The 10,315-nt window shown below is 43.0% G+C and overlaps 1 protein-coding gene across 1 annotated transcript in view; it reads right to left on the minus strand.

Moving 5' to 3' along the window:
• Positions 1 to 10,309, minus strand: part of MED17 (mediator complex subunit 17) — a 14,978-nt gene extending 4,669 nt beyond the window's left edge. Inside the window, exons 1-9 of the mRNA XM_009282408.2 lie at positions 10,105 to 10,309; positions 9,596 to 9,762; positions 9,015 to 9,234; positions 6,169 to 6,305; positions 5,984 to 6,068; positions 4,731 to 4,883; positions 3,776 to 3,906; positions 2,529 to 2,713; positions 1,786 to 1,923 (exon numbers count right to left, since the gene is read on the minus strand). Of these exons, the coding sequence (XP_009280683.2) occupies positions 1,786 to 1,923; positions 2,529 to 2,713; positions 3,776 to 3,906; positions 4,731 to 4,883; positions 5,984 to 6,068; positions 6,169 to 6,305; positions 9,015 to 9,234; positions 9,596 to 9,762; positions 10,105 to 10,231 (1,343 nt within the window). The 5' untranslated portion in view covers positions 10,232 to 10,309. The remainder of the gene's footprint in view (positions 1 to 1,785; positions 1,924 to 2,528; positions 2,714 to 3,775; positions 3,907 to 4,730; positions 4,884 to 5,983; positions 6,069 to 6,168; positions 6,306 to 9,014; positions 9,235 to 9,595; positions 9,763 to 10,104) is intronic.
• Positions 10,310 to 10,315: the final 6 nt, after the last annotated feature.

Raw genomic sequence — 10,315 nt, forward strand, 5'->3', positions numbered from 1 at the left:
CGACACCCACCTCGCTGCAACCTCCTTTCAGGTAGTTGTAGAGAGTGATGAGGTCTCCCCTCAGCCTCCTTTTCTCTAGGCTAAACAACCCCAGTTCCCTCAGCTGCTCCACACCGGACTTGTTCTCCAGACCCTTCACCAGCCTCGTTGCCCTTCTCTGGACACGCTCCAGCACCTCAATGTCCTTCTTGTAGTGAGGGGCCCAAAACTGAACACAGTATTCGAGGTGCGGCCTCACCAGTGCCGAGTACAGGGGCACGATCACTTCCCTGCTCCTGCTGGCCACACTATTTCTGATACAGGCCAGGATGCCATTGGCCTTCTTGGCCGCCTGGGCACACTGCCGGCTCATGTTCAGCCGGCTGTCGACCAACACCCCCAGGTCCTTTTCCACCAGGCAGCTTTCCAGCCACTCTTCCCCAAGCCTGTAGCGCTGCATGGGGTTGTTGTGGCCGAAGTGCAGGACCCGGCACTTGGCCTTGTTGAACCTCATACAGTTGGCCTGGGCCCATCGATCCAGCCTGTCCAGGTCCCTCTGCAGAGCCTTCCTACCCTCGAGCAGATCAACACTCCCACCCAACTTGGTGTCGTCTGCAAACTTACTGAGGGTGCACTCAATCCCCTCAATCCCCTCATCCAGATCATCGATAAAGATATTAAACAAGACCGGCCCCAAAACTGAGCCCTGGGGAACACCGCTCGTGACCGGCCGCCAACTGGATGTAACTCCATTCACCACCACTCTCTGGGCCCGGCCGTCCAGCCAGTTTTTGACCCAGCGCAGAGTCCACCTGTCTAAGCCGTGAGCCGCCAGCTTCTTGAGGAGAATGCTGTGGGAGAACACAAAATCCCTCCCATTCATTGACAAGAACGCTAAGATGAGGATGGTGCAAAGCCTATGGAATACGACAGCAACTCCAAACATTTCAGTTTCATCACTCACCACAACAGCTCCCTCTATACTGCAGGAGACATATTCTGTGGCATGTTCCCAGACCTGGTCCACTGCTTATTCAGGTCAAGGAACCTCCTGAGGTGCCTCACAGCTCCCTGCCTGCCACTGTGCCCAAGTTTGCTTCCAGAGGTGCAGGGGAAAATGGTGTGTACTCAGGGCCTGTTCTATCCTACAGCCAAGACTTGGGCAGCATATGTACTCTGGAACTGAGACTACAAATCACACCAATGACCGCAGTCTGCTCCACACTGTGGACACAGCCAGAGAGGACTGCTCAAAATGGAAAAAACAACTGGTTCATCCTCTGTCAACGCATTAGTTAATTCACTGCTGGTCAGCATGAGACATTCATTTCTGGAACGTGAAATCTCTTATTTCGATGACAATGTGCGTAACTAATAGCATGAATTAGATGAGTTCCATGTTTCAGTACCTATGCAACCAAGCAAGGACTGAGCACTGACTAGCTCTCCATGACCAGAGACTGGAAGTTTAGAATCCAGCACATACAAAGATAGCTGAATATAAAGTATCTCTGCCCAAAGTAAATCCCCCCATTTACGGCCACTTTCACTTTCAATTCCTTCTTTGAAAAGAAACTGTGCTAGTTAACAACTTACTAAGTTTCTTCATTAAAGTGTAAAGTGGGTGAAGAGTTTTCTTAGGGTGGCTGTTCCCCACCTCAAGTCAGAAAAACAAACACTTGCACACAAATAACGGGCTCCTACTTGTATGAAGAGAATCTAAACCTGTAAAACACAACTTGAATACACTCTGCCATTGCTGCATGCTTCTACAACTAGAAAGATAACATGCACTTTCATACTTACTTGCATATCTGTTCATATCCTTGAGAAGTTATTAGAACTTTAACACTGGATTCATAAACATCATTTATATTGGACCAGTGGGCCTGAATCTGAGGATCCTCAATACGACTAGCCAGACTGTCAATGGTTCGAGCTGTTCTAGAAGATAAAGACATATTCCGCGCACAATAATCTAGACAGTTTGTGCTGTTACCTTGTTTAAAGGAAATGAGTAGGTTATTAATTTGGGGTTTTTTTTGGTGGCACACTAAAACTAAAAAAATTTGTGGGACAAAAAAAAAAAAAAAAAAAAAAAAAAAAAAAAGGCAAATTTAACAGAACCATGTGGATCAAAGTTCTGTTTCAGCACCATTCTGGTGCTAATGAAGCACACTTAGTTTACTCTGTACATTTCACATACATTCTGCACCAGTATTAAAGTGATGTTACTCAGTATTGGCTATTGCACAGCAAAGAATACTAAAAAAGATTTATGCAGTTTAAGAAATGTAGGGACAATTGTCAGCAGCCTATGTCATAACCGTCACAGAGATCTTGAAGAAATCTAATTTTTTTTTCTTTTTTTACTAGCTGAGTGATGTTTGTTCATATTTCATTATATGTTATTGGTTCTTAGTACTTACAAATAAAGACTATTTTAACAGTGAAGGAAGAAGTAGCTAGTTTTAAGAACACTGAAAAAAGATCAATTGTATTCTACATAACGGTACATTTTATTTTAACAAGAATAGCTTGCAACCTACCTGCGTCTCAAAAAGATATGTTTTGCCTGCTTTATTATCTTTTCCAGAAGTCCTTCATTCGACTGTAAAGAACTGATATCATTTTTATCAAAAGCCTGGGGTCCTGCAAGTCTCATTCTCTTATGGCCAAAAGGTGCACTAGCTGGATGTGGCATCACTGTTGAGCTCAGGGTTTGCTTGTGGCACTGCAACAAACAACAGATGTTACAAAAGGAAGTGACCAAATAATGTATCTGCAAGAAATAATATGTATACTACAATATGCTGCATCAGGTTTTTTAAGTGTACATACTTTCAAAAAGTGCAACTTTTTTACTTTATAAACTTGACAGCACTTTAAAGCCAGCTTTACACTCATACTTTGCCTCCCATGTTTATGCAGGTCTTTCAAACCTTATGGAAAGTGATTTTTAAAAAAAGGTGCTAGCTAACAAAAACTCGGTAGTATGGCAGGCAGTAGCTCCTACTAATAAGTCTGCCTTGTATACATCTCTGGAAACAGACAGAATGGTCCAACAAAAATAAAGGAAGCATTTTCGAGATAAAAAATTGAGGTACAAAAAGATTTAGCAACATGTTCGAAGTTAAGAAAGGAAATTCACAACAGAACTGGGCACTGAGCCAAAGCTTCATGAAACCTAGTTCAGTCTTTAAAACACTGGACTATTCCACATGACTGCATGACTCGCAGAGCCATGCTCTAAGGAGATGAACACTCTCTGGAACACGATTTCACAACTGCTTAGACATCTGAAATTGTGCTCCTTTCCTGAACAGACGTTGCAACCTCAACCTTCTACCCCACGTCCTTCTGCTAGATTATATGAGAATCTAAAACACTGAAACAGAGAAGTGGACCTCAAAAGAAGCGAAGTTATTATAGTAATTGATTGTTCTTTCTTCACGGGAGCATGGTCTGAACAGATACTCACTTAAAGTACTTGACAAGCACTAGACACAAGGAAAAAAGGGAGACTGATGAGCTGTACTGGAAAGACCTTGCATTGCTTTTCTGAAGTGGGCAGCCAGGCCTGAGGTTAAGTAAAGAACTACTAGCATTCTTTACTTAGTAAAGAACTCCCTAAGCACCCATACATACTAAAACTGAACGGTAGGTTGCCTTACACAAATGGATAGAAAGTGACTGGCCTCTAGTGGCACTCTGTTGTTACAACAGTGCCGCAGACTATGTAGAAGTCTGAACAAAAGCCCAAAGACTCTTCAGTCCTTGACCATAAATGCATTACCTCTCTGATAAGTTGATGCAAATTATGTTCCAGAACATAGAGGTGATCCTCTGGATTCTGTTTTTCAGAAGCAGACTTTTGTGATTTTTTGTCATTGGAAGAGTGACACAGAGAAATAGACAACTGCAAACCTGTTCAAAGCAGATGAAAATTGTCAGTGTCCTCATTTTTTTTTTTTTTTTAAGAAGGCTACTGAGAACTGCTTTTTCTTCACGTTTTATAGTCAGTAGTTTTACAACAAGTATTCACTGTATCAGAGAAAAATCAAACAATGATGTTGGAGAGCACAGCACCAAAGGCAAGTAAGACTTGCTACTCACTGAAGTGTTGACAGGCCAACTAGTAAATCACTAGGTGCATTTCACACCGATTTCTATGACTCAATTCCACACAAAAAGAAGAGTCCCCAGGACCACATTCCTTCCCCAAAGAAGGAATGATTTACCATCATATACATTTTAAGCAATCCAGAAACATTCTTCACATGATGTAATCAGTTGTGTACTCCTTGTAAGAACAGAGGATTCATCAGCCAACTCTAAGCCATCTTCATGCTGTTTAATTATACTCACTGAAGAGTATTAGCCTCCATTCTTCTGAAGACCCATTAACTGAAGTCTTAAATTTGACCTGCATGCAATCCAGGAGCAATGACTTATGCGCAGCTCCAAACTGCAATGTGCACGTGGCATTACAGTTGACAGCTTTAAGTGCGACTGACATTAAACACAAAGAAAAACAATCCAAAATCCATACAATAAAATATGAGTAAATTAGAAACTAAAGTGCATTAGTTGAATTTTTCTATAATTAGCAAATGAAATTCAAATTCTGGGAAATTCTGTTTTTCAAAACCTTTGAAAAACAAGATTACTTCCCCCCGCCCCCTGCCCCAAATTTCAGTTCATCTTTAAGCAAATAACCGTAGGTTAAGAAGTCTCAAAAAGTTTCCTACCTGGGAAAGGCTGGGAGATTATCTGATTTTTCACAACAATGTGAGGAATTTGTGATTTAATTTGAACAGCTTCTCGTGACAGCTGGGCAAAAATTTCTTTACATAAAAGAACATTCTGTGCAGTCTCCAACTTTGTCTGCCAGTGTGGAGAACCTGAAAAACATAAATCAACGTTTGCAGAAGGAAAGGGTAAAGAGAAGCTACAAAGGTAGCTTCCGATACCAGATACCGTGCAGTAGCTATGAGTAATCACTAAGATAAGGTAGTCAGTGTCTTCTATCCAAATTGAGTGTTTTCAGAATTTTATCTCAGTTGAGCAAGCACTTTAAGATAACACTAGTGCATTTTACGTCGATTTTATATATAGGTATATTGTGAACTGCACCTCCCTTCTGGAATTGCCTGTTACATTCCCAGGCCTTTTGTGAACTCTGCTTATGAACCCCTGCTTCTTAAGTTGCCATTTACTTTCAATGATACTTCTGGCTTTATTAAATTCACGCTACAATGAACGACCAAATGTTAAATTAATGTATGTGCTTTCACAGGATTTATAGGCAGAAAATTCTTGGAAGATTCTGGTCTGAGTAAGCACACAAGCTCTATACTATACCCTGAATACCATATGAAACATCTACTTCATACAACATCCTGTCTATATTCAAGACAGCACAAGCATCTGTGTCACAGATCACTGTGAAATAAAATCCTGCCAGTTCTTTTTAATCCTAAGGAGTTAAGGATGAATTTTTAATCCCAAAGGTTTACACCTTCAGATACTGTCACACATCAAATGAATCAAGCTACTATCTGCCAGGTGAGCTGTTGGCAATTAATGCATGTTACCAGCACACTTTCAGATTCAGAGAAAACAGACAAGCCGCAGAAACAAATGATGCATTTTGGGCAACATTAAGAGTGAACGGACATTTAATCCAGTTGAGCCACAACACCTTGGTTTGCTTTTGGTTATGTGCTCAAACTCTTAATGACTAACGAGAGGTGCTCCAGAATACCTGAAATACAATCCTAGTAATTTTATTTCAGAAATTGAGTAAACGTATAAAAAACTGAAGTAGTACACTCTGAAAGCATCATCTTTCCAAAGCCCAAGCAGCACCTACACAGAAAATTTCAGGTTAAATAAGAATATTCTTGTTCACCCTTCTTTCAAGCTAGAATTTTCAATAAACATCAGATGCAAACCCATTTCTTGAGAATGTGCTCAGAAAACAACATATAGCTAGCTATACCTGGCTTTGATTTTGGCATGGGTCTTTTAAAAAGATTGACTGTCCCAAGGTCACCAATGTCTGGAGCTTGTTTCTGAATAGAAACCTAGGCAAAAGAGAACATGATTTGATGTTTGTTCTTTGTTGCAAGCATACAAATAATAAAACAAAACCTGTGCTATATTATTAAAGTTTCTCTGGCAAACCTTTATATAAGCTGATCCTTCTAAATCACTTGGAATTTGAACATCCAATGGACAGTAATCCTCAGGTATCTTTTTATCCAAGTCAATGTCAGTGTTCTTTATCACCTCAAACGTGCCATGATGAAGAAAAAGGGAGCCTAAGAAAGGAAGGACAAAGACACACATACTATAAGGCATCTTCTGCAAATAATGAAGCTCATACCTCCATTTTGGAAGAATATGTATTTCTAAGTCTCCAAACCTCCATAGTTCGGCTTGACTAAAATTTCTTAATGAATTCTTAAACAAACAGGTAAATTATAAAGCTCATTTCAGCACATCAGCATCTCAGTCCTCCAGCGTGTGCTGTGTAATATTTTACAGTAAGTTAGCAAGTAGTATTTAATAGTATGGGAGAAAATCAACAGTGTTTCAAAATGGTGTCAGCAGAAGCAGGGAAGGAGAAAAAAAGGTATTTGCTTAAAACAAGACAAAAAAGTTAACTGCCCAAAGTTTTGCAAGCAAGTAGCTTAAGGTGCAACACCCCTACTGATTTAAAGGAATGCTGATGATGTTTGGCTTGCAGTCTTAAAACTATGACAGTGTTCAGTCTGTAAAAACCAGCCATACAGCCAGTCATTCAGGTGGGACTGATAAAGGCAGGTGCCCACATCTGTCCCAGTTGCATCCCTTTTACATCCAGGGCACACTTCACCTAGTCTAGGATAAATCATCTAAAAAGAGACATATCCTGGGTTACATCTACAGCTTCTTCATGAACACAAGATTAACAACCTTAAATTTGATAATTATGACAACTGGAGCCCAACATAACTGGTACAGATGCCTGCTTTGTATCTACATCTTAAGTTTGGCAAGATTCTGTATTCACTCCTTCACTCCATAATTGGCTCTAGAACTCTGGGCTGGTTACCTTCTCCCACTGCAATCCATGAAATAATGCATATGCTCAGTATCACTTCTCACAAGCGTAGGAATAATAGGTATAATAAATACGTCTTCACTCAGAGAAAAATGCAAGATGCTCCTTAATTTTTTTAAAATGCTTTACAGACCAAATGTAGATAAAAGCCAACAATTTACAAGGTCTACCTGTCAAATGATGAACTACACCGTCAATGCAGAATTGCTTCTGTAAAGGAATCTTTACTACAATCCTACACAGTCAGCTTTTAAAATCACTTTCTAGGTTGAAGATGGCAGGATATTTTCCCTGATAATAAAACAAATTTCCTCCTTTTATAATTGTCTCATAACTATAATCATATTTAAGAAGTCATGGCAGTCCGGTGAAGTTCCCACTGACTGGAAAAGGGGAAACATAACCCCCATTTTTAAAAAGGGAAAAAAGGAAGACCCGGGGAACTACAGGCCAGTCAGTCTCACCTCTGTGCCTGGGAAGGTCACAGAACAGATCCTCCTGGAAGCTATGCTAAGGCACATGGGGGACAGGGAGGTGATTCGAGACAGCCAGCATGGCTTCACCAAGGGCAAGTCCTGCCTGACCAACCTAGTGGCCTTCTATGATGGAGGGACTACATCAGTGGACATGGGAAGGGCTACAGATGCCGTCTATCTGGACCTCTGTAAGGCCTTTGATATGGTCCTCCACAACATCCTTCTCTCTAAACTAGAGAGGTATGGATTTGATGGGGGGACTGTCCGGTGGGTGAGGAATTGGTTAGATGGTCGCATCCAGAGGGGAGTGGTCAACGGCTCAATGTCCAGATGGAGACTGCTGACAAGTGGCGTCCCGCAGGGGTCCATATTGGGACCGGTACTGTTTAATATCTTCATCAATGACATAGTGGGATTGAGTGCACCCTCAGCAAGTTTGCAGATGACACCAAGCTGAGTGGTGCGGTCGACACGCCAGAGGGACGGGACGCCATCCAGAGGGACCTGGACAAGCTCGAGAAGTGGGCCTGTGTGAACCTCATGAGTTTAACAAGGCCAAGTGCAGGGTCCTGCACCTGGGTTGGGGCAACCCCCGGTATCAATACAGGCTGGGGGGTGAAGGGATGGAGAGCAGCCCTGCCAAGAAGGACTTGGGGGTACTGGTGGATGACAAGCTGGACATGAGCCAGCAATGTGCGCTCGCAGCCCAGAAGGCCAATCGTATCCTGGGCTGCATCACAAGAAGCGTGGCCAGCAGGTCGAGGGAGGGGATTCTGCCCCTCTCCTCTGCTCTGGTGAGACCCCACCTGCAGTACTGCATCCAGCTCTGGAGCCCTCAGCAGAAGAAAGACACGGACCTGTTCGAGCGGGTCCAGAGGAGGGCCACGGAAATGATCAGGGGGATGGAACACCTCTTCTATGAAGAAAGGCTGAGAGAGTTGGGGTTGTTCAACCTAGAGAAGAGAAGGCTTTGGGGAGACCTTCTTGCAGCCTATCAGTACTTAAAGGGGGCTTATAAAAAAGATGGCGGCAGACTTTTTAGCAGGGCCTGTTGTGACAGGACAAGGGGGAATGGCTTTAAACTAAAGGGGGGTAGATATAGACTAGATACAAGGAAGAAATTTTTTACACTGAGGGTGGTGAACCACTGGCACAGGTTGCCCAGAGAGGTGGTGGATGCCCCATCCCTGGAAACATTCAAGGTCAGGTTGGACGGGGCTCTGAGCAACCTGATCTAGTGGAAGGGGTCCCAGCCCACGGCAGGGGGGTTGGACTAGACGACCTTTAGAGGTCCCTTCCAACCCAAACTATTCTATGATTCTATGATAATACTTTATTATCTGATACTATTTGTTATTAAAAATATTCCATCTGTTTTTCCAGTCACAAAAAAAATTGTGAAATATAAATACCCATTCTTGAGAAAAACAAAAGACCCTACTGTTTACCTGCACTTCTGTAGCTCAGATCACCAAGAATTTTGTCTCCTACTTTTCTCAGCTTCCAATGTTGTCTCAGTCTTAGCAGTTCAGAGTTGAAGTCTCTTTGTCGCTTATTTTCCTGGTTTTCTGCAACAGATTTGGATAATCTTTCTGCACCTTTCAACAGGATTTGAGCTGCTCCAGCTAACGACTTCTTTTTTGAAATCAGCTGTAGAAACTGAGGATTCTAGTAACAAATAAAGAAAAAAACTTCTTGTATGTTAATTCCCCCAAAATTATTATTAGTTGTACTAATTGACATTGACTGACAACTTAGTTTTGCTGGATGTTCAGCAACTTATCTAGAGTAACTTTCATGACAATATTATGTAGCCACAAGCAGCATTTTGACTTACAGCTTCAGCAAAGAGGCCTTTGAAATCAGCCTCACCTCCCATTCTCAGCCTTCCCCGGACCCATAAAGCACTGTACCAGCACATCACAAAGAACATTTTACTAAATCTTGTATGTATCATACATGAAAAATCCCAGTGAAATAAAATCTTTAGTATCAAGCCATAAAAACTACACAACTAGGTACAATATACCTGTTTTGGAGGAAGGGGATCCTGCACAACTGGATCTAGAGTCATGAACTTTTTATCCTTGACAATACTAAGAACATCGTACAACACACACATCTCAGTCAGGGCGCTTCTTAAGTTGTTCCTCACTGAATCCCAAGGCCAGAGGGACGGCTGAAACTTTACCAACCCTAAAAATAAAACAAAAGAAGGGAAAACAAAGGATTGTAAAAAGATACAGTGTAAGGCTCATTCTTAAACCACAGAGAGACCACAACGGCATGAAACACAACTTAACAGCACGATCTCTGGATCTATCCTTTTCCACTCCACTGCTGTAATTTGCGGTATTCGGTCACGAATATTCTGACCTGACCCACGGCCAACCGTGGGAATCCACGGGGGAAGGCAAGCCACGCCCAAGGGCCTGTGGGGCTGTAGGCCTCCGTCAGCTGCAGCCCGGTGAGAGAGCTCAGGCTCTGGGCCCGGCCGCGGGCCGACTGACAGGGAGCCGCGGGCCCGCCGCCCCTCACCTTCCTCATCCTCCGCCTCGCCCGGCTCGGCCCAGGCGCGGCCCGCCGAACCCGGCTCGTCCTCCTCGGAGCCGGAGCCCTGGCTGAAGTCAATGCGCTGCGCCAGGCGCGCCAAGTTCTGGGACATGGAGAGCGGCTGCAGGTAGGTCTCGCTGCCATCCAGCCCCACCTCCTGCACCTGCTTCTCGCACGCCGACTCGATGCTGATGCG

This window comes from Aptenodytes forsteri, unplaced genomic scaffold, assembly GCF_000699145.1.
Source record: "Aptenodytes forsteri isolate BGI_AS27 unplaced genomic scaffold, ASM69914v1 Scaffold75, whole genome shotgun sequence".
NCBI lineage: Eukaryota > Metazoa > Chordata > Aves > Sphenisciformes > Spheniscidae > Aptenodytes > Aptenodytes forsteri.